This window comes from Phodopus roborovskii, unplaced genomic scaffold (genome assembly GCF_943737965.1).
Source record: "Phodopus roborovskii unplaced genomic scaffold, PHOROB, whole genome shotgun sequence".
Classification (NCBI taxonomy): domain Eukaryota; kingdom Metazoa; phylum Chordata; class Mammalia; order Rodentia; family Cricetidae; genus Phodopus; species Phodopus roborovskii.
The window spans coordinates 24,899,215-24,923,465 of NW_026126434.1; the positions used below are offsets into that span (position 1 = coordinate 24,899,215).

Below are 24,251 nucleotides of genomic sequence, written 5' to 3' on the forward strand. Positions count from 1 at the left end.
GGAGCCCTCCGCCTCAACTTTTGTGGACCGGTTTCCAGCTGCTCGTGGGCATCCTCCTTGGAGAGGGTGAAGGGGTATGGAGTGTGCTCTGTGAGGCGGCCATCTGCCTACATCCTCCACCCTCCTTCCCAGCATAGTCCCTGCCACAGGCTGAACAAGACCATTCACAGGCATTGGTAGTGAGCGCCCCCTTCAGGTTTAATAGCAAAGTGCAATTTCCTGCCTGGTTCATCATGATCAGGTGCCTTATGGACTCACACCTGTTGTCTCCCTTCCCTCCCTCGAGCTGTTGTTCCATTCCTCCGCAGCATTGTTCCTGGGGGCTAAAGCAGAAGCCTGGAATTGCACCCCACAAGTTTCACCTCTTCCCTCCAGTTGCTCAGAAGTTCCTCATCTCACCCCAACGAGATGGAGGCAGTCATTTGCTGTGCTGAGCCAGCTCTCTGGACCGCCTAGTGCATTTCTTTTCATCGTTCCCTAGACTCTGGAAGACAGGGCGCTAGCCAGTGACAGCATATGCTGCAAACAATCCATCCATTTCCCCATCTCTCATTTCCTGGAGACAGGGCAGCAGAAATTTGAAGCATTTTGGGTTCACTAGGGCTGACTTGTCCTTGCTCAGGCTTCAGTCACTAAAATGAACGGTGAGCATGCTCTTCTCTCAGTATTACAGTCACACAGTAAGTCTTAAATCCCAGGGGAGGATGCTATGTCAGAGTAGCCTGCCCCCTAGTTTCTCAGGTCCTCAGCCCTCTAGAATCACCCCACCCTGCCTCCATACTGCAGTCTCTGACTAACATGCTGCTGCTGTGATGGCTGGGCTGTGACCTTCCCAATGTGAGGGATCCTGACACTGTGGCATGCTGATAGGATGCCTGGCCCTCGTGGAGGCTCTCCGCATGTGCCTGGAATTCACCCTGACTGGAAACACAGATGGCTGGGCACCTCTGAGTGTCTGAGTCAGGAAGGCTGGGGAAATGTGAGTGTGCATTTGTTCATGTTCCCAGCGGGTCATAGGCCACACGGGGTGGGAGGTCACTTTCCATAGTATACACGGTCTAGTCCAAAGGCTGAGAAGGTCCCGGAGTACAGATTCAGGTTCCCACCTGACTGGGTGGCTGGGTAACGGCCCCTGAAGTCCTCCTCCTTCCTCTCATTCCCAGATCATTTTCTCCCAGATTTCTCCTCATGTTTATTGTCTCTGCCTGCCAGTCCTGCCTATTCTCTCTCCTGTGTCCCTATTGGCCATTCAGCTTTTTATTAGCTCAGGAGCTAAAACACCATCAGGTGTTTTAGACAGGCACAGTGACACAGCTTCACAGAGTTAAACAAATGCAACCTAAGCAAAAGCCGCACACCTTAAGATAATATTCCCCCAACAGTCATGGACACACCTGAGGGGCTCCATCATTGCTGTTGGTCATGGGACCATGGAATGAACCTTTCTGTGCTTCTCCAAGTGGGAGGCATGGACCACACTAAAAGGTGCTCTCTGCTGGACCCACAGGGAGACTTGGGGCAGTTACCACCATCCTTCCCATCAAATACTGCCCTTTCGCCTCTGCTAGGCTCTGATTGGCAGGTACATGGTCCACACCTGCCCTCCAGGCATCTCCCTCTGTGAATGTGGTTAGCTGTGTCCTTAGGGGACTGCCTGCCTCACTCAAGTGGCTTGTTTCTGTTTGGTGTTATATTTTCACACCTGTGACCTCAGTGGTGATGCCCCTCACTGTTTCTGATGATTTGGGTCATCCCTCTTTAGCTCTGATTTTTTAGCCTGGCTGGGTTCTAGATGTCTTGATCTTTCTGAAGCACTAGCTTTTGTTTAGTTTTAACTCTTTTCTGTTTTCTATTTGGACCCCAGTCTTTGAGAATCCCTTTCTTTTACTCATATCAAATTACTATGTTTAACTTGTTATTTCTAGTTAGGGTGGTAAGGCCAAATAGTTCAGGTTTCTTTTCCAATAATGACTTTCAGTGTGGTATTAATTTCTCTTTTACCCTGTTGCCACGACATCCCACAGGTTGTATTCCTATACTTGATCAGTTCAAAAATTTCCTCTGATTAAACAAAAAGATTTATTTACAGTGTGTGAGTGCAAATATGTGTTCATGCCACGGGAGGTGGGTCTCTGCTTCCACCAGGTGGGTTCTGAGGATCGAATTCAGCCATTAGGCCTGATGGCAAGCGCCTCTAATGCCTGATGTATTTTACCTACCTCATTTGCCTCTTTGACTTGACCTCTGACCCAGGAATTAGAGGTGTGTTGTTAGCTTGTTTTTAAGCTTTCTATCATCATTTCTAATCTAGTTCTTTCGTGGGTAGAAAATGTATATCCCATGGTTCAAATGCCTTTACATTTATTACGATTTGCTTTATAGTCTAGAATGCAGTCATTTTGGCGAATAGGCTGTGTGGTGCTCGAAAAGTGAATTACACTGCTGTGTGGTGTGGTTCTCCGTAAGTATTGATTAGGCCAAGTTGATTGGTAGTGCTGTCGGGTCTTTTATGTATTTATTGATTTTCTTTCTGTTTTTATTGACTTCCGAAAGCTATTAAAACCCATGAAACATAACTGCAGATTTTCCTACAGGTGGTTACAGGATTTAGTGTCTTCTATTGCTGGTTGCACATTTCTTGAAGATTGCCTTGGATCCCTTACTTAGAGCATTAACTGTCATCTCAACACAGCACAGAATCACTGAAAAAGGGGTCTGGGCTGAGTAACTGAGTTTATTGGGTTGGTCTTAGGGCCTGTCTGGGTGGGGGTTGTCTTGATTGCTAATTGATGTATGAGGGCCCCGCCCACTGTGGCTGGTACCATCCCAGGCAGATGCTCCTGGGCTTTAAAGAAAGCTGAGCAAGTGTAAGTCAGAGAAAGGATTTCCATACTAGATCACCAAAGAGTTGGAGGGGCATTGGCATGAAATGTGAGGATCCAAAAATGTTAAGTGTTTGAACTGGGGTGGAGAAATGCAAACAAAATGAGATATGGATAAATATTTCGGAATTCAAAACACAAGGGTTAAGAGTGATTTCTCACAGCAACAGAAAAGTAACAGCCACAGGGAGCATGCCTCATCTTATTTGCTTTATTGCTGCCCACAGAGCATTGCAGTGGGTTTGCTTTACGGTTCCCCTCCCTCAGGGTTTGTGGCAATTTCACAATTCACAAATCCATTGAAATCTACTGACACCATTTCCCCAACAGCTCAGATGGTTGTTATTGTTTCTTTTTCAGCAATACTTTAAATTAAGGTATATACATCGTGTTTTAAAACAGCTCGCTACCACACACTTAATAGAGAACAGCATGGTGATTAAATTTCTTGGCATTCACCCTCTTTTGATACTGGGTCCTATTTCTTTCCCCTCTAATAGTCAGTAATGCTATTTACATATTGTTATTTAAATTATTTTGTAAGAGAGAGAGAGAGTGTGTGTGTGTGTAGGCATGTGTGGACTCCAGAGGCGTCTTACTTAAATGCCACCTACCATATATTTTGAACCTGGAACTCACCGATTTACTAATGTGGCCAGCAAGTGCCTGAGACCCTCTTCTCTCATGGGCAAGGGTTCTGGGTGGAACTCAGGTCCTCATGCGGCTTGTGCTCTCCTGACTGAGTTATCTCTCCATCTCTGTAAATTATATATTTTTAATTATTATGCAAATGTGGGCCTTGGTTCAGCATTTTCAAGCATAGCCTGTGTGTATTCCCCCCTTCTCCCTTTCTCCCCCCCCTCACCACCTCCCTGTCCCCTTCTACTCCCAGTAGCCCCATTTTCCACTCTTGTGGCACACAGCCTCATCACCCCACCCGCTCTTGTAGTCCCTTTCTATGGATATTAGGACTGTTTCTTTCTCCCAGGCAGCCAGCTTTTCACCATCCAGGACGTTTGGTGCAGGCTATCCCTGCTCCCAGCCACTGCAGCAGTATGACTGAGGTATGGCCTGCTGCTCCCCGTTCATGGGGAGTTAAAAGCAGGAAACCAAAGGAGAAGAGTGACACCAGGGCCTGGAAAAGCCATCTTTGGTATCTTGTCTCTTTGAAGGAGCCATTGCTGAATTTCTTTTCCTTCCCTTTCCTTACCCTGCCTGAACTTCTGGCTTCAACAAAATTGTTGTTGTTTTTGTTATTATTATTTTGGTATATGATTTTCTTGCATCCCAGAATGTAGAAATGATGGGAGATGTCATTCTGTATATGTTTCTCATACTGGGTAATGAATAAAGCACTGTTGGCCAATAGGAAAGGAAGATGGAGAGACTGGGGAGACGAGACGCTGGCCCCTTTCCCCGGTAAGAAGACCACGTGGACATATTAGATTAACAGAAATGGGTTAATACTTAAGACAGAGCTAGCCGATAAGAAACAAGTACCTGGCCAACAGAATTATATCAAATATAGAGTCTCTGTGTGTTAATTGGGGCTGGCGCTGCGGCGGGACGGAAAAACCTGTACTCCTTACATAGAAAAATCTATTTTAGTCAATTTTCTCAAATCCCAGGTGGTACAGCCATTTCCTTCCACAGAATTCATACTGCATCCTGGCGTTTGGTCACACTAGACTTGATGCACCTGTGCATGGGGCAGAGAGGCACTCTGGAATGTTCTGGGTAATCCAGCTGCTACATGAGCAGCAATGGAGCTGTTACTGTAGCTAGACAGTTCAACCCCCCCTCCCAGCTGTTTCCACAACAACCTACTGAGAAGCTTCTGATGTTCACCCATTTCACAGACAAGAAAGTAGAGTTCAGAGGATCAACAAGTGTAGGAGAGGGCCAGGCTCTGGGTCTCTGAGCAAGGCTCAGAGCTTTCTGATGTTGACATGCCTATTCTTAGTGACAGTAGGAGACCATGTGTTCAGATATAACCACTTCCTGTTCTCAGAATAGCCTTTGCTCTCTCTAGTCAGTAACTAGACAGGTTTCCCTGACTCCAGTGTCTGGTCTGTGCTCTCTGTTATCACTCCTCAATATTTGTTGGGGCTTCCTTATAGTTTTGGAGGTTTAGTCCATTATCCTCATGGTGGGAACAAGGCAATACCCAGGCTGACAGAGTAGCTGAGAGTTCTGGATCTGGATCTGAAGGCATTGGGAAGAGAGAAAGCCACTGGGCCTGGCTTGGGCTTATGAAACCCTAAAGCCCACCCCAGCATCACACACACTCCAACAAGGCCACTCCTCCCAATCCTTCTCAAGTAGTGGTACTCCCTGATGAGTAGTGGTGCTCCCTGATGAGTAGTGGTGCTCCCTGATGAGTAGTGGTGCTCCCTGATGAGTAGTGGTGCTCCCTGATGAGTAGTGGTGCTCCCTGATGAGTAGTGGTGCTCCCTGATGAGTAGTGGTGCTCCCTGATGAGTAGTGGCACAAAGACTCTCCGATGACCAAATATTCAAACATAGGAGCCTGTGGGGGCCATTCTTACTCAACACCCACGGCGTGTCTGTGTTTGTATCTTGACTTCCTTTTCTTATACAGTCAGATCAGGTTGGACCCATCCTGATGACCTCACCTCAGGTGCCTCTTTCAAGATTCTGTCTCCAGGTCAGCAAATGGCTCATGGGGTAAAAATGCTTGCTGCTCAGGGTTGGCCACCTGACTTCAGCCCCCAGAGCCAAGTGTACTGGGTTGAATGAGAATGGCCTCCATAGGCTTGGTCCATATTGGTGGAACTGTTTGGGAAGGACTAGAAGGTTGGAGGAGGTGTGTCACTGCGGGGTGGGCTTCCAAAAGCCTCACGCCATTCCCAGTGTGGTTGTGGATGGAACAAGACGTGAGGTCTCAGCTGTCCCTGCCGAAATGCCTTTGCTCTGCCATTAACTCTCTGAGACTGTAAGCCCACTCCAGCTTCCTAAATTGCCTTGGTCATAGCATTTTATCAACCGCAATGAAATGTAAGTAACCAAGGCACTATATAAAGGTGGGTGAAGAGGGCCAGTCCCACAAAGTTGCCTCTAACATACGCATATTCCCTGTAGCCTGTGCACACATGAGTGCTTACACATAGCCTCCCCCCCTCCCTTCTGAAGGTCCTGTCTCCAGAAGCAGTCTCACACTGAAGTAGGATCAGGACTTCTGTGACGTTGATGGACCATTCAGCCTGCAGCAGTGGGACTGCACAGCTCTTCAGGGGTCCATCCCCCAAGTTGCTCCCCAGCTTTTCCCAGGAACTGGGGGTGGGGGAGGTGCAAGGGAGTACCTGGAGCTTTTGAGCTGCCCACTGATGGTCATTTTCTTTGTTTGAACCTCTGAACCATACAGAACGGTCTACTGGGAGGAACTTGGGAGGAAAGAACGCAGCTATACCCATGATACATGCTAGTAGAATCCTATTTAAAAATCTCAAATTGGCTCTGAAATGAAAAAGTCAAAGCATGCGGATTGGAAGGTGGGCCAGGACAGTGCCCAGGGGAAGGTGTCCTTCGCAGATCTTGCCAGCAGGGGTCAGACGAGCTCAGAAACATCAAGGGTCAGGAGAGCAAGGTAAAGAACACCAGGAAGTTTCCCTCCCTTTCTCCCTTTCTTCCCTGCCCCCCTTCCAGATCCTTCCTGTCTTCAGCCACAGCTCAGAGGCAACAGTGAAAAGTAACAATAATCTTGCAACAGGGCTGGTGAAAAAGAAAGACCCATTTAAAAGAAATTGCCATGGGGGGGATGACTGCACTGTATGTAGGACACTTGTGCATGGGGACGGTGACTGGGGACAGGGTGGCCTCTGTAACATGAGGTGGAAGGACACTATACAGAATCTCACTTACCGTTGGGCCAAGATTTCCCAAGCCAGAACCACCAAGGAAATAGGCTCCCCACCTCTGCTGGTAAAGGCAAGGGGCTCACTCAGTCTGTTCATAAAATCCCATGCTTGATTTGAAGAAAGGAGAAGCCAAAAATGACCAGCACAGAGTGTGCATATGGGACTCAGATCTTTATGTCTAGACCCTTGTACAATAGCCATGATGTGCTTGGAAGGACAGAGGCTGAGGCGGGATGGAGAATGGCTTCAAAGACATCCACATCCTATTTCTGGGACCATGAACTTGTGACCTCTGTGGCTAAGGGACATTGCAGGCATGGTTGTCAGGATCTTGAGAAGATTCTAGGTCACCGAGAACAAGTTGTCATAGGGTCTTTGAGAAGAGGAGGCAGGAGGCTCAGGGGAGGGAGTGTGTGTGTGACCATGCCTTAGAACTTCCCCAAATTGACTGATTTACAATAGGACAGTATAAATATGATGGCAGAAAGTATAACTGCCTCTTGATTCTGGAAATGGCTGGGGAGAGGTCCTTTAGACTCTGTGGAGGAACACAGCCCACACTGACCTGCAGAACCACACACTGGTACGTGTGCATTAGAAATTTTGCGCTGCCTCGATCACCACTGTGTTTGCAGCAATGTGTCCCTACAGCAGCACAGAGCCAATACACACATGTGCCGGTGCCAGCAACTGTCCTGGTTTTGCTCCGATGAAGCTGTCTCTTTTATTGCCTACTGTTCCTCTTTCAGCTGGTGTGGCCCTTGCTAAAGAGCAATTGTTACACAAGGAAAGAGGGCTCCTAAGAACACACAGAACAGGAGGGGGTCATCTTCCAGTGTGGGTCCTGGAAGTGGGGCTGTCCCTCTGTTACAATGTGGTGTCCTAATCCAAACCTCTGCTCTGGCTTCCACAGTCAGGCTGGCAGGGCAGCAAGACCCACAGCGACAAAGGTATGTGCCGTGGCAATACCCTGAATATTAAGTGTATTTTTATGCTTCTCCAAGTCATGGCAGTGAGGGGCTAGGATGCCTTTGTAATCATATTCACAGCCCCTCCTGCCTTGGCATGGGGCAGGCACCTCTTGCTGAGGAGCTGGGCTTGGCTCAGTTGCTGGAGATCCAGTTCTTCCAGTTAAAGGCAGAGTTGGCCCCATGTGTGAGCGTCTTCACTGGCGGGTTCACCAGCTCCCACTTCCCCTCCTCTTTGTTTTCTTCACAGAAGCACATTCCCAGAGATGGGATCTGGAAGAGGGTTTAGAGTGTTTACAATGCTCTGTCACATGTCAATCAACATTGGAGTACTTCTTAAGCCCACTGACAACGCTTCTACATCATGGAGGGAACCAGATGGTCCCAGGCTGCCAGGGCGACATGGGACCAATGCCAACCTCTAACAAGTTACTTCCACCTGGGGATGACTCTGCATCTGCTTTCCTCTGATGTAAAAAAGGAATAAGAGGGATACATACCTTTCTTACCAGTTGGGCAAAATCACCACATTCCCTGGGTGGGAGCCTGAGGAGTGGCCTAGTACAGGAGTCGAGCGCTGAGCTATGACTCACGATGAGGGTGATGCCCACTGGAGACAAAATATCCCAAGGTCAGAGCAGGCACACAGAGTACCTTGCAAGATAGAGGGTCTCCTCAAAGTCTTGCAGCTGCCATGCCCCTGGGAGGCGGTGGGGTGGGAAGATCCAGACATTTGTTCACGATTCGGAATGCACCACTTCCCTCCTGGGGCCAGGGGATAGGCTGTGGCATCTGTGTGCCAACTTCAAGGATGGCATAAGGGTGATCTGAGCCATTACCCTCTTGTGGTTGGCTGCCTAGGTCCTGTCAACCACAGGTGGGGTGTGTGATGGCTGCCACCCAGACCCCATCCAATCACTTTAGCTGGCTTATCACTGTGAGCCTGAGATGGTATCTGCTTTAGATAAGGGTTTGCAGTGTCCGTGGGCTCAGGGAGCCTCCCCAGGAGAGGTGATGGGCTCCAGACAGCTGCAGAGGGGTGTGGGGGTCAGCACTTCTGAGTGAACTTTGTGCTGGGCAAGGGGAAGCTGGGAGGCCTGGGAGGGCTGGGATGGCTGGGAGAGCAGCCTGGAGAGCAGCCCGGAGAGCAGGGAGAGCGGGGAGCATGGTTGTGGTTATGGGTCAGCCTCACTTTCCTTAGACATTGGTTGCCCCATCTGCCCCATCTTTCTGTCATTCTGAGCTTCTCTTGGTTCAAATTAACTCTAGTCTTTTTTGACACGAACAGTTTGTGAAGACCCTGATGTCTTCAGGGCTCATCAGTGATCAGCACCAGAGTGCACGGGCCTGGGATACATGGCGTGTGTGTGATGCATCCACTCCCTGTCTTGTGGAGATGAGATACTGTCTTGGCCAGAGCGTGGGGGTGGGGAGGTGGGTCCATTAACAGCTCAGAATCAGCCAATCCCAACCCAGAGAAGCCTGAGGCTGTCCTCCTCAAATCTGTGGGACACTCACTGTCCTGTGGGGATGTGGTGATGATCTGCCCCATGCTCACGGCGCACCTTTCCACGTACTGGTCATAGCTCTCGGCTGGCATGAGGGAACAGCGGGGGAACGCAGGTCTGGAAGGAGGATGGAGAGAGACATGGCTGCTGTCCTACAGCCTCTCTGGTGACCAAGAGTGTGTGTCCTGGAGCAGCTGAGAGGAACCATGATCCTCCAGATGGCCTGCCAGGCAAGGCTCATGGGTCCATGGCTAGTAGGGGATTCTGGATGTGCTCCACATCAGTAGAGGGCTGTGGTATCCCCAGCACGGATGCTGACTGAGCAACAGGAAAGCTGTATAACCTCAGTTGTCACCAAGGGAAGGACAAAGGCACACCCCTTCACAAGGACCCTCTTCTGGATGAGGTCCAACTACATCCATCCTTGCAGGGCCAGCTTTAGGGACATCCCATCTCCCATATGTGGTCAGGTTCCCCAGCCTCCTTCACCTCTAGGTGATGTGTGTAGCTGTAGCTGCCTTCACCAGTCTTGTTGGTTTGGCTGAACAAGACCACAACCCTCAAGCCATTTCCCATTGCCTCCATCCACAGCTCAGTCTACCTCACTCTCCACTGCAGGACCTTATCTCAGTAGACAGGTTTTCTTAGACAAGAACCAGAGGACCCTCGATAGCAGAGAATCGCAAGGCACCTACCTATAATCAGGGTCAACATTGAAGTTTGCCTCTTTTAGCTCCTCCAAGGTCAGGAAGGTCGGAGTGGCCTTGCTGGCTTCCCACTTCATCCATTCGAAGACTCCAGGCTCAACTCTTATCTTCAGTTTCTTCTCCAGTTTGAGTTCTGGGGTCAGTGGAAAGGAAGCGTGAATGCTAGCTAAAGAAGTTTCTTCATAGATAGCTACATCCACCATGCTAGTTAGTGTTTTTGTCAGCTCGACATCTGGGAAGCGGGATCCTCAACTGAGAAAATGCCTCCCTTAGATTGGTCTGTAGGCAAGCTGCTAGCCATCCTGCAACTCGCTATGTAGAGTCCATGAACTCACAGAGATTTTTCTGCCTCTGTCTCCTGAGTGCTGAGATTAAAGGTGTGCACCACTATACTAATTTCCTTAATCAATTACTGATGTGGGAGGGCTAAAAAGCACTGTGGGTGGTACCATGCTTGGACAGGTGACCCTGGGTGCTATAAAAAAGCAGACTGAGCAAGCCTTGGGGGGGGCAAGTCAGGAGTAAGTATCACTCCTCCATGACCTCAGCTCCTGCCTCCAGGTTTCCACTTTGAGTTCTTACAACATCCCCTCTGACTGATGGACATCAACATGAAAGTGTAAGTCAAACATGCCTCTTTCTCCTCCAATTGATTTTGGTTGGTGCTTTATCACAGTAATGGAAAAGCAAACTAGAACACCAACCTATACATGAGTTCAGGGAAACCCTTCACAAATGTGACTCTTTCCCGGTAAATGTTATCCTGGGATTTAACCACAGCACTGCATCTCTGAGCCCCAAACCACTAGGCAAATGTTGAAATCTAAAGACTGACTGCCCACCAGGAGGGACCACCACAGGCAGCAGACTTGATCTGGGGTCTCAGTCTAACCCTAAATACAACTCAACTCATGTTACAACCTCACCCTTGATAGACTGATATGGCGATAGTGACGGGGAGTCCTGATGGGATAAGAGGTAAAGAGTTGGAGAGAAACATCTGGAACATTCTGATTCCTCACAGCTCACCCTCCCAAGCATTTTCTATCTTGACCAAAAAAACCTGTCAAGTAAGGCTGTTAATGAGATAAAGTAATCAAGGGGGGTTGAGACTGGGGCAGGGCTCCTGCCTCCTAACTGCTGACCTTGGATAGGAATGCTGTCCCACAGTGAACAAAGAGGGTTCCCATCCCCAGCTGAGTATGCTTCCATGACCCTCTAAGTGTGGGCAGAACCCGTGTGACCACCAGCTGCCCACGTGGCTATATCATCTTACAAGGCTGAGGGATCTGCTAATGGCTTTCCGACAGCCAGGTGATGCTGGACAGCTTCCTTCAAGCACCCACCCTGCTCTGGGATGTCATGCCTGTTGGATCTAGAAGGGTTCACAGCCTCAGCTCTCTAGACTTGTGAATGTTCCTTTCTGAGTGCCGAGACACCTGGTGGAAAGGAACCGTAGGGGCAAAGTATGACGAGGGATGTTGACCCTGTAACATTAGCTCCCATGGGCCTTACAACCCTAGTATTTATGGGATGTTAGTGGCTCATTTCTTCCAGCAACTTCTAAAAGTCAGTTTCTAACTGCCTTTTGGCTTAGATGTGGCCCATTATCTCATTCACCACCATCCCCTCTTTGCTTCCCACGGAGAGTAGCCTCAAGATCAAGCAAAAAGGTAAGGCCTGATGAGCTTCTCACCCACCTTCCAGGATGTGTTTGGCTGTCTGCACACATCGCAGGGCTGGAGACACAAAGACGGCGGTGATTCTGATGCCACTGTCCAGCAGAGCCTCTCCTGGAAAATGACAGGTAGGAAACACCTTTCATGCATCAGCCCAGGATGAGGGCTTGCCTTGGTGGGCAGGGATGTTTGAGGCTCTTAGCTATTGCTGTACGCACCTGTGGGATCCCCTACCAGGTTAGGATAGAAACTGCAACTGTGACCAGCAATTCCTCTTGTGACTACACTGTATTGTACTGTGGAGGGGGATGGCCTGGGGTCAGTGAGCCTGTAGGTAGTGGAGGTTCCTCCCAGCTGGGAGCATGAATGAGAGAAAACCAAAGGGGGATATATTTGACATGTGCCCCATATCCCTTGGCTGTGTTGAAAGATGGAGGGGCCCATGTTACAAGGCATGCATGTGGCCTCAGAAGCAAAGAGTGGCCAATAACAGCCTAGGATGGCCCCAGTCCTGCAAACCTGAGGACCTGAGTTCTCATAGCCTGGGTGAATCTGGAAGGAGGCCTGGGCTCTAGAGAAAAGTGATACTGTGGACTGAGAACCCACCATGACCTTCTCAAGTCAGATGTGCACTGAAGGCTTATCATGGATATTGCTCTATACCTCCATGGTCATTTAGTTGGTCACTTCAAGGCCAGTCATGACTTGCAAAATGACAAGCTGTAATCCAACTGTTTCCTTAGTGAGTGACACCAGATGCCCAGCTGGTGGCAAAGGAAACTCCATGGCACAGAAGGGACCTGACACGAGAGCCAGGAAGTGTGGGGGTTGTCACACCCAGTTTTCCCAGATAGATTCTGAGGATCAGGCTTGTGCTTGCACAGCAAACACTTGGCCATCTGAGCCATCTCCCCAGCTTGGTTTTAATTTTGTAAGTGACACTCTTGGTGCACACAGTGTTCTTTGATTTTTCCTCTCCCTACTGAGTCCCCCCCCCCCCCATATTTCCTTGCTTGCATCACCAACCATCCATTACTAGATCAGACTTTTGGTCACTAGCTGTGTGACCCTGGGTAAGTCAACTGACATCTCTGTGAGGATTTGAATGAAAACACCTCCCCCACCCATAGAATTGAATATTTGGTTCCCAGTTAGTAGAACTGTTTGAGAAGGATTAGGAGGTGTGGCTTTGTTGGATGAGGTGTGACGCTGGGAGTATGCTTTGAAGTTTCTAAAGCTCATGTGAGGCCCAGGCTCCCTCAACCTCCTGCCTGTGGATCAGATATAAGCTCTCAGCTACTGCTCCAGTGCCAAGCCTACCTGCCTGCCTGCTGGCGTGCACCCTGCCACGATGTTCATGGGCTAACCGTCTGAAACTGTAAGCAAGCCTTCAATTAAACTCTTAAACATACCAGCAAGTCTGGCCTGGAAAATTCCACAGGATGATAAGGGTGGATCGTTTTCAAAGTCTTTGATGCCATTGCTTCTCCTGGGCAGGCTGCGGGGGAAGTTCAGGTCTGGCCTGTAGTATTTTCCTAAGGTAGAAACAAAGAGCAGATATCTGGGACCATTGAGTCAGATCCATTTGTCCCTCAATACCCCCCAAACCAAGATCCACATGGGAAGATTATTGTCTAAGTCCTTGACAATGTTGTCATTTCTAGAATGTTCTCTGTGATGTAGACTCAATAAGGGCCTGTAACATGTTCTCAGATGCAGAGCACATGGGTTTGAGCCCCAGGAACTAGGAGCCCACTTTATCCTCTCAGTCCTCATCACTCACACAAGGGAGAGGAAGCTTTTCTCTCCAGGACAGGCTTCTGAGTGGGTATCCATGGGTGGATTTGGTGTGAAGCCTTTCATGTATATTGCTCCTGCTGGGACAGTACACACTTGGCTGGAGGTGCCCTACCTTGGGAACTCTTAAGTCAGGGGCTTAAATGTAGAACCAGACAACAGGGGCTGCCTGGCATCCTTGAGTCTGACATTGACCTCTAAGATCTATCCATCTGTTAAAAATTCTGACCCTCAGCTGTGGGACCAGAAACAAATGGATTAACCTCCTCATTAGAGAAAAGGGGAAACCAGAATTGTCACAAGTCACTGAACTGACACCAAGGGCCTGGCTCAGATGTGACCAATGTGTATGTGGGTGGGTTTCCAGATCCACACAAGTGACGCCAAAGCCTTGGGGCACTGGCATCTCCCAGCAGCAGGTATGTCATGGTTGCTCGAAAAGCCAGCACTGTTGGGATTTAGGGTCCCTCAAAGACAGTCTGCCTAGAGTCATCTGTACTCAACTTACCATCGGTGGTAGTGCACTGCTGTAGCCAAGATTTCCCAAAGACCTGGTCCACTCTCTCTCCATGGCGTACTACCAACACGCCTCTCCTCATGATGGTAGCCTGTGGTAGGAGCAATGGGACACAGAGTTATTAATCAGACTTGCTCCACAGCCTCCCCCAAGCTGTTCAGCAACTGGGTCAGGCTGTTAGCCTTCACAGTGATGAGGCTGGGGGACTGCTTCCATTTCTTTTTATGTTTAATTTCCTAGGCACCATGACATCATAACAGAGATGAAAAGAGGACTCTATCTATCTATCTATCTATCTATCTATCTATCTATCTATCTATCTATCATCTATTTATCATTTATCTATCTAATCTATTTCCAAATACATACATATATATGTATGTATTTGGAAATATATATATATATATATATATATATATATATATATATCCCTACCTGTCAGACTGTCTAAATTTGTATTATTTGTCTGATTTCCTCCCTTCCTTCCTCCCTCTGCCTCTCCCTTCCATCCTTTCTTTCTTTCATGTATGTATATATGTATCTATTTTTATCATCTACCCATATTTTAAATTTATTTATCTACCTACATACTTCCTTATCTAACTATTTCTCTACCTTCCTGTTGGACTGCATAAATTTGTGTTATTTGCCTATCTATCTATCTATCTATCTATCTATCTATCTATCTATCTATCTGTCATCTACCTACATACCTACCTATCTATCATCTATTTATTAACCTTTGGTGGTTGTAATGAGAAGCATATCCCTATAGGCTTAGGTATTTGAAACTTGGTCCGTTTGGGGGAGGGTTTAATAAGTGCACCCTTGTTGGAGGAAGCACATCATTAGACTTAGAGGGTTGAGAGCCTTGCCTCACTTCCAGTTTGTGCTCTATATTTCATGCTTGCACTTGAAGATGTGAACTGTTGGCTTCTTGTTCTTGTCAATCATGCAGTTGCTTGCTGCCATGCCTTCCTATCATGAAGGCAGCACTTCCTATCACTGAAGACCAGTAACTTTCTAGGAATCCTCTGGGACTCCAGTACCAGATTGAGACTGCTGGACATCCAGCCTCCTGGACTGAACACCTACTGGATTCTTGGCCTTTCCACTGGGAGACAGCCATTATTGGACTATCTGGACCACAACCTGTGAACCATTGTACCTCCCCTTTTAATACATAGATATTTATTTTATCAGTTCTGTTTCTCTAGAGCAATCTGACTAATATAAACTGTAAGCCAAATAAACTTTCTTTTATAAGTTACCTTGGTTATAGTATTTTATCAATAGAAAAGTAACTAATACATAATCACTTGCCTACCAATGTACTATATCTACCATATATTATCTATCTATTCACCTATAATCTTCTAATAATCTACCCACATACCACTTATCTATCTTCATCATCATCATCTATTATCTTTCTCCCTCCCTATCTCCTTCCTCCATCCCTTCCTTTCCCCTCTTTCTTTCTTGATATGTCCTCCCCTTTCTCTCTACCATATATCAGTCTATTAATAGTCTCCTCACTTATTGCTGCTCTTCCTTTTCTGAGGAGCCCCCCAGGACCACTGGTGTTTGAATACAACTCAAGGCAGCTTTCTCGTAGTGCCCAGGTGTGTGCTTTGCCTCTGAGCACCCAGGTAAGAACCCTTGATCTTCTTCCATATTGCCTTCCTCCAGCTGGCTAATCTCTGCCTGCCCAAGTGCTCTTAGTGAGTAGGACAGTCACCCCTCAGTGCACTGAGGGGGCCGAGGACCCCTGCAGGTACCAAACTCCACTGATGCTCATGTCCCTTGTATAAAATGGCATGATAATTGTCTTGATCATAGACACATCCCTTGTGTACTATAACTCATCTCCAGACAACTTAAACACCCAATGCCATTTAATGCTATATGAACAATAGGTATGTCATATTGCTTAGAGAACATTGGCAGGAGAAGTCTGTATGCATTCAGTGCTGGCACAACTATTGACTCCCTCCCTCCCTCCCTCCCTCCCTCCCTTCCTCCCTCCCTCCCTCTCTCCCTCCCTCCCTTCTCCCCTCCCTTTCTTTCTTCCTTCCATGTTTTGTTTTGAGACATGGTCTGACACTGTAGCCCAGGCTGCCCTGGAACTTTCTATGTACCTCAGGTTGGTCTCAGACACACAGCTATCCTCCTGCCTCTATCTCCCAAGTGCTGGGATTATGGACAGGTGTTGCCACAGCCAGTTTGGATCTTGAATGTTATTTAAGGGCCTGAGTGTGGAAGGCTTGACTGCCAGCCTATGTTACTACTGAGACAGGGCCCTTTAGGAGGCAGGACTTGTGGGAAGAAGTTGGGTCACTAGACTTGGGATTTTGAAGAGTCATTGGGACCCAGCCCTTTCCTCTCTTTGATGGGAGATGTCATTCTGTAAATATGTTTCTCATACTGGTTAATGAATAAAGCACTGTTGGCCAATAGGAAAGCAAGATAGGCGGGACTAGGAGACAAGGAGGATTTGAGGAAGTAGTGAGGAGGAGTCAGCATGGAGAGACTGGGGAGACCACATGCCGGCCCCACTCCCCGGTAAGGTGAAACCACACGGAAATACTTAGATTAATAGAAATGGGTTAATATTTAAAACAGAGCTAGCCGATAAGAAACTAGTACCTGGCCAACAGTATTATATCAAATACAGAGTCTCGGTGTGTTAATTGGGGCTGGCTCAGTGGTGAGACTAGGCTGGTGGAAAAACCTTACTCCACACATCTCTTTGCTTTCTAGCTTCCGTCAGGTAACCAAGTCTCCTCTACTATCTGCCTCCATCATGGCAAATTGCACCACTACAGGCCCAAAGCAATAGGCACAATAGTGATGGACTGAAGACTCTAAGACCATGACAAACCAAACAAACCATTTTTTATTTGAAGCCTCTCATTTTAAGTGCTTTGTTGCAATACTGGGAAGCTGATTAAGACAAGATGTAGTCTTCTACAATGCTTGCTACCCCCAGTTGGTTGAATCAAGGGATAATAAACACTATGATGTAGAGGTACAAAGGCCATATTTTAATTTAATTGTTTGCCTGACAATGTCCAGCAGCCTTAAGTCACAGGAGGCAGTACCTCTCTGGAACATTCCTTACTTTTCAGGCTGTCCTTTACATTTCCCAGTCACAGGGTATGTGCCCACTATGCTCTTGGGGAGGCCTATACTTTGGGGAGCAGCTTGAGGGTCCTTAGCAGTGGTACATCATTCATCAGGAGGGGCCCCTGTGTGTAAGGGTTCATCCTCACTTGGGAGAAAAGCCAAATTCTAGCAGCTAATGTCTACCAAGGGTGTTAAACTAATGAATGTGGTTTACTAACAAAAACAGGGTTCTGTTACCTGCAAAGCCTGTATGCTGCTAATGTTCCCTGACACTGATGGAGTGTGGAATTCCCCATTTCTCCTGCTGCTGGCTTCACCATCCTTCCTAGAGTTCAGGTCCATGGCTAGACTGAATGTGTATGTCCTGTGGGGGAAGAGGAGAGGTTAGAGACATAACGTGTTGTCACCATGGTATCTGATCGCGGATGTTCCTGGGAATATCTACCTCGACCTCATCACAAAATAAAGTCAAGTATTCGGAATGCGTAGGGCATGACCCAAGGAGGCTGCAGTTGGCTCATCGCTCTAGCATCACCACAAAGCCAGACCTGCCTCAACACTGTGCTCAGCTGTAGTTCAAATGTTATGTTATTTTGGAAATGGCAGTTTCTCCATGTGGCCCAGGTTGGCCATGAACTCTTGGCTCAAGACAGCCTCTTACCTCAACCTTCTAAGTAGCTGGAGCTGCAGATGTGTGCCACTGTGCCAAGCTCTGTTTCCAACATTGCTAAGAAGGTGCTTTTTAAATGACACTACTGGTGAGGTCAGCAGACCTTGGGCAAAACAGACCCCATGCACGTAGGGTAGGGTGAGAGTCTTATGACAGGATAGATGGAGGTCTCCGTGGAGGAGGGGATTCTGTCTCCAGGCCACCTTCAGACATAAGCTGTAGCCCTAGATCTTTCCTGAGTCCTGCCTGATGGGCTGCCCAGCAGACTTCAGATCTGCCAGTCAAAACATTAACAGATCCTTCCCTACTGCACCCTACCCCCATTTCTACAGCCTATTGGTTCTGTGCCTTTGGTGACTATCAAATCTGTTTCTCTCACATACCATGTTCTGATTTACCATATGTTCAGGTGGAAGCAGTTGGGATACTAGAATGGTGGCCAGACACCCTCAAGAGCTGTGGGAGCATGGGGATGCATTCTGTGGGTGGTGGGTGCTGATGGCACCTGAGGACTTTCCAGGTAACCAGGAAACTGTAAATTACTTAAAGTGCCACGAGGTGGACAGGCATTTGGGTGCTCTGGGGACACGTGGGGTGGGTGGGGGAGAATCAAAGCAAACTGGAGTGAAACAGGAAGGGGTGTTGCACCCACAGAGTTCCTTCCTGTCTGGAAAGAGTAGGCAGGTGGCAAGAGAGAGGAGGGTGAATGAGCAACACAGAGCAATGGCCATGTGACTCCTCCTTGGAGCAGAAAAGGAGTGATTCCTCCAGGGCAGAAGCCATTTCATACAAGGAAAGGTTTATGTAATTGATTCAAAAATAATTCCCAGCCCTAGTGACAGCCATTTGCATATGCAGTTCTTAGACAGACATTCCGGACTTTTCTGGGTTTCGTTCTGTGAGAAATCCTGCCTACCACCCTTTGTGTCTGAGAACCTTTGCTCTCACTTTCTGTTGACCCAGAGGGCTAATCTCCAATTCCTTTAGGGACACGGAATATTTTGATTCTAGTCATTATTGGAAACATGGAAAATGGTCACAGCATACCGAAAAAGAAAAGGTACCCATGATTCTGTCAGCCACTGAAGTCAACGACTTAATCTTCCCCACATCCACCCATATTTAGAATCTGACCTACTTTTTCTGAAAAGCAGATTGCATAGTTGAGTTGCAGGAGTATCATGGGCTGCAATAAGGCAGGGGTGGCCTGGATGAGAAGGCTTCTGGCTATCTGGGGGTGGGTACAATTTCCCCAAACCTCTCAGGGCTGTGGTTGACACAGCAGGTAGGTGGGCGGGGGATGAAGAAGGGGATGCTGGGGCAGGTTGAGAAGGCAGACATGCAGGAGCTCAACTCTTTTGAGGGTTTGAGGAGCTGCAGAGGCCAGTGTGGCTGCAGCAGAATGAGCCAAGGGAGGAGAGGCAGTGATGATGTAAAAGAGAAGCTTCTATGGGTGCAGAACCCTGATACTGCAGGTTCCCATTGGTGCAAGGAGCAGTTAGATTTGGTGACTATGTGGATAGCAGCTCTTGATGAACTAGATACAGAGCCTGGGTGATGGGAAGGGCTCCACGCCAGACTCCTCTCCCTCTCTCTCCCCCCCCCATCATTATTCTCTCCCCTGTGGAGGCCCACAGAAATGGCTCCTCTCCATCTTGACTTAAGGTCTGAGAGTTCGAGCCTGTTATTGCTCTCAAGGTTAAACCACAGGGTGTTTGGCCTAAGGTGTGGTTACTGTATGTCTTGCCTAGACAACAGGATATTAGGCCTAAGGCATGTCTGCTGGATATCTTATCTAAGCAACAGGATGTTTAGTTTAGGGTGTGGTTATTTGATGTTTTGTGTTTTAAGGAGGTAATTACATTTGTTTGTTCCTTGTATCATGGTAAGGAGGTCTTTTGCCTCTCCCACTTTGACTGGGGTATATAGGAACTTACAGCAAAAACTTGGGGCTGATCACACTATTTACTGGATGCCCTCCTGACACTATCTTCTGTTTCTTGTCTATTTGTTTCCTCAATCCTCCCTCCTTTCAAGCACAGACCAGACAAGTCTGCTGGACTGGACATTCCCCCACACCGTCTCTTTATGTGTTAGGAATCATACCTGGGCCTCACACATTAGGTAAGTGCATTACCACTGGCACATGTGTAAGCTTAACTCCAGACTTTCTAGCACAGTGATAGGAAAGAGTGAATTGCTCTTGAATGAGATGAGGAGTCTGTGAAGTTCAACTTGGTCCACTGTAAGTCTGGACATCCTCCAGTGAGATACAGATGGGACCATTGGTCTGGCTTTGGGTAAGAGTATGGCTTAGGATCACCTGTGGCCAGAGCCACAGCCATTTTAAAGGAGAGGTTCAGGCAGGAAACTGCTCAGACAGACGACGCCTCTCACAGGAGTGTGGAGTCCATAACATCTTGTCCTGCCCTGTGGTGGCAAGTGTACATTCTGAATGTACAAAGGACAAGGATGTCAAGCAGTGACTGGTCACCATTAAAGACAGGCCTATGAAGCCTTCTGAGATACCCTGCTGCCTCCACACCATTAAAACTCTCAGTCCAGAAGCCAGACACATGTTTTCTGCTTATTTCTTGTTTCTGCCAGGCATTGACTTGGGTGAACAATGGGGATGGAGTATAAATACCATTGATGTCATTCACTATTCTCTACCAGGTTCTGCAGGGCTCCCAGACATGGATTTCCCAGCATGCAAAGGAAGCTTCTCTGTCACCTAATACCTGGCCTGTCCCATCCAGCTATCTTCTTTCCTTCAAGCTAAAACCCTATTTTGATATTTAGTGTATTATACCATTATACAATCTCCTTTAAAATAATACACTTTTGGAGAAAGGGTCTCATGTATGCCAGGCTGGCCTTAGACTAACTGTGTAGCCAAGGATAATTTTGAACTCCTAATCCTACTGACAAATGCTGGGACTGCAGGTGTGTACCACCACATCTGGGTATAGGAGTTGCTGCAGATCAAACGCAGGGCCTTGTATGTGCTGGGCAAGCCCTCCACAGGCTGAGCTGCATACTGATCCCCCGCATGACTTTGCCCTGGAAGTCTTCTCAGCACGTCTCTTCCAACATTTCTTCTAGAGAAATGCTTCATTCATCCTTTCCACGACATTCAAACAAATGCTGGCACTAGGGTTTTGTCCTGTCGTAAAACCCAGAAGTGATCCTGAAGGTGACAGGTCTCTGTGATTCACTGTCCTCATCTACTCATGAGGCAAGTTTTTATTCACTCAGCCCTTTTCTTACAACAGATTAGCACATGGCAGCTAACAGCTCCACATGACTCCAGCCTGTCTAGAGCTACATGGCATCCTTTTACCCTGCATCTTGGCTGCGGTCATCTGTCTGACACCTGTAACCAGCCCCAGAACATCTACGGCCTTTGTGGCATTTTTCCATAGTTCGTTCGTTCATTTAAATGTTTTATTTCATGTATACGAAAGTTTTGCCTATGTGTACATCTGTCCATCATGCATACACCTGACATCCATAGAGGCCAGAAGAGGGCATCAGATGCCCGGGACTGGAGTTACAATTGCAAGCCCGAAGTGGGTGCTGGGAATTGAACCTGGGCCCTCTGAAAGGGCAGCCAGGGCTCTTAATTGCTGGGCCATTTATTTAGTCTTATCACAATTTTTTTTTGATTACTTGTAAGTTATGGTCCTCTGTTCCTGTCATTGTGTCCTGTCCTGTAAACTTTTATGGGCTCTTCCAGATGGACTTGGGCTGGAGGCTGGGCACACAACCAAAAGACGTGGACTTTCTTCATGTAGTCTCACACCACGAGCACCAGTGGGTGGAAATGCAGGCATCAGAGGCTCCCACAGCTGAAGAGTGACACGCACTGGGGCCGCTGACAATCTCTCTTCAGCAAGCATGTCACAGGGCAGGTACAGCTGAAACATCCCTGCACAGGAAGTGCTGGTCTTTCTTCTTCCTGAGGGCAAGGCAGGGGCACCTGTGTAACCCGGGGCTCACGACTCAGACAGTAAAAGCATTGTTATCTCTGAGTGACATCTGTGAACTTTACAGTCAGAAAGGAAGTCTCCCATAGTCTTTCAATTAAAACTGCAAGCATTGGTGGTGAAGGGAGAGAGGGACACATGTGGCATGTTTGTTTTTCTCTTGGACTTAAGAGAGTCACTTGGAGGTTAACTTGTGCCATAGAGATAGATGTTTCCATTCTCTTTTGTTGTTAGAAGGGGTCACTTTAGTGTGTGTCATTTCAAAGACTGAGTCACTGCATTAATGTCCTGGGGTTACTGTCACACAGACTGGGGCTTCGATGACAGAACAGGTTTCATTTTCTCACTCCCTGGAGACTGGGATGTCCAAGCTTGTGATTTGTCTTGGGTATTCTATCCTGGGCTTGAAGATAAGATGACATCTTCTCCCTGTGTCCTCAATGATCGTCCCTCTGAACAAAGTATCATAGTAAGACCTTGTTTTACCTTAATTTAAAAGTCCTTCTTAAAAAAAAAAAAAAAAAGCCAACCTGGGCTTCAACATATGAGTTTCTGGAAGGATACATTTCATCAAGCAACAGTACCCTTTCTGTGCCAGAGTCTCCTGCCACCAGCTTGGTTTGTGGGGTTTGATGTCTTCTGGGATGGAATGTCCTCACGTGGTTGGAAGATAGCTTTAGCTCCTCCTGGGCTCTAACTCTCAGCCCTGCCTCTCTGATCTGCAGCCAGGCTGTATATACACCCTGTGAAAATGCCTGACACTGAGGAAGCTCAGGAGTGTGTGTGTGTGTGTGTGTGTGTGTGTGTGTGTGTGTATGTGTCCACAGCCACCTTCCAGTAACCTGTGGTTTCTAAGTAGCAGATGGGTGCTGGATCAGGACTACTGTGTCCTCAGAACCCTGCAGCCACCATCTTAAAGGCTGAAGAGGTTACACTGGTGCTGGTGGGTTATAATGTGTTCACAGGGCAGCCACCTCCAGGGCTGAGAAGGTGTCCTATGCAGGAAGGGGCCTCTCCCATGCGGTTTGCAGATCTTTCCCTGGGTGGTGGCATATACCAGCGATTCTTGCTGTTGACACCAAGCATGCCCTGTGTGAGTCCTGTGGTCTTGGGAGAGACTATCAAATGTCTATACAACAAGCTGCCTCTTCATAGGTCAACTATCTGTGTACCTGCTGTCTGACTATATTCCCCACTGATTAACATTTTCACCACACATTCAGAGATGCCCTCTCTTGACACAGGGTCTCACTGTGTAGCCCTGGCTGCCTTGGAACTCACAGAGGTGCACCTGACTCTGCCTCCAAAGTACTAGAATTAAAGCTGAGCATCACCAAGCCCTAGTTTTAAACTTCTTTAAATATTTCAGAGAATGTTTAGCAGCTTTAGAAGCCATAGCCAACCCACTGCTACCTCCCAGCCTACAGTCACCCTTTAGTCAGCCTGGGGGGCTTGTCATTATGCTGAGGGGAAGGGGTAGTTCTGATCCAGGGGGCATCAGGCACACCACAGCTAGAACTTGCTTTTTCTTGTAACTCCTGTGAATATAGGAACACTGGTTCCTAACAGAAACTGGTCTCTCAGGGAGGTCAGGATCACATTAACAATGAAGTGGCTCCGGTGCTAGCCACAGCTCCATGCAGAGGCTCTGCTGTAGCTTCAGAGTCTGGGCTTGTCCCTTGCCCAATGGCTCCTTTGCCACAGTGAGATTTTCTGCCCTTGGAGTGGGGAGAAGGATGAGGGGTTACAGGGCCACCCACTCCCAAGCCTCCTGGAGTCTGATGCCAACATCTCCTGTCCTATGTTCTGCTAGCTGTTTCTAAAGCAGCTGACTGATCATATGGGGTCTGCAGGAAACCAAAGCTTCCTTGATTTTGTGATATTGCTCATCTCTTCAGCATCCAAGCTGGGAACTCAGATCTCACAGGAGGGCGTGTTCAGCTCACTCTCTACAGGCCCCTGTGACTTAGTGGATCATGAGCTGACAGTTGATGTAAAAGCCTTGGAATCATGGCTGAGTTTTTCTTCCCATTTGTAGGTACAATCCTCAGCTCTTATAAATTAGTGTATGAGGCTAAGGTGACATGGAGTGGCCCACTGCAGAACGGGCTGCATCCATGCATTTTAAATGCTCTTTTATATTAGTGTATATGGCAGATTCCTAATGCATATAAGAATGCATGGTTAGCTCAGTTGCCTAGCATACATGAAACCCATATGATGGCACATGCCTGTAATACCAGTACTCTGGAAATGGAGGCAGGAGGATTAGAAGTTCAAGGTCATAGAGAGTCCCAGGGCAACCTGGGTTACATGACCACCTGCCTGGCTACGGGTGTGGGGGAGACTTACTCTGTTGTCAACTGCATTTGTAGGGAGAGGCAAGGACACAAATGTTGTCCCTGACTTGTCACACAAACCCAAATGTAAGCTTAATTAACAGGGAGAAACAGTAGCAGAGTTCATCTGATCTCCCTTAATATTTTCCCCATGATCCGTGGAAAGGCTATCATAAATGCCCTTCCCGG

General features: G+C 47.8%; 1 protein-coding gene across 1 annotated transcript in view; it reads right to left on the reverse strand.

Annotated features, from left to right (window-relative positions):
• Nucleotides 1-6,911: 6,911 nt before the first annotated feature.
• The window catches only part of Ubash3a (ubiquitin associated and SH3 domain containing A), a 30,904-nt gene continuing 13,564 nt past the window's right edge, over nucleotides 6,912-24,251 (reverse strand). The window contains exons 7-14 of the mRNA XM_051187060.1: nucleotides 17,302-17,428; nucleotides 13,927-14,026; nucleotides 13,034-13,156; nucleotides 11,643-11,735; nucleotides 9,931-10,075; nucleotides 9,246-9,352; nucleotides 8,228-8,337; nucleotides 6,912-8,000 (exon numbers count right to left, since the gene is read on the reverse strand). Of these exons, the coding sequence (XP_051043017.1) occupies nucleotides 7,863-8,000; nucleotides 8,228-8,337; nucleotides 9,246-9,352; nucleotides 9,931-10,075; nucleotides 11,643-11,735; nucleotides 13,034-13,156; nucleotides 13,927-14,026; nucleotides 17,302-17,428 (943 nt within the window). The 3' untranslated portion in view covers nucleotides 6,912-7,862. The remainder of the gene's footprint in view (nucleotides 8,001-8,227; nucleotides 8,338-9,245; nucleotides 9,353-9,930; nucleotides 10,076-11,642; nucleotides 11,736-13,033; nucleotides 13,157-13,926; nucleotides 14,027-17,301; nucleotides 17,429-24,251) is intronic.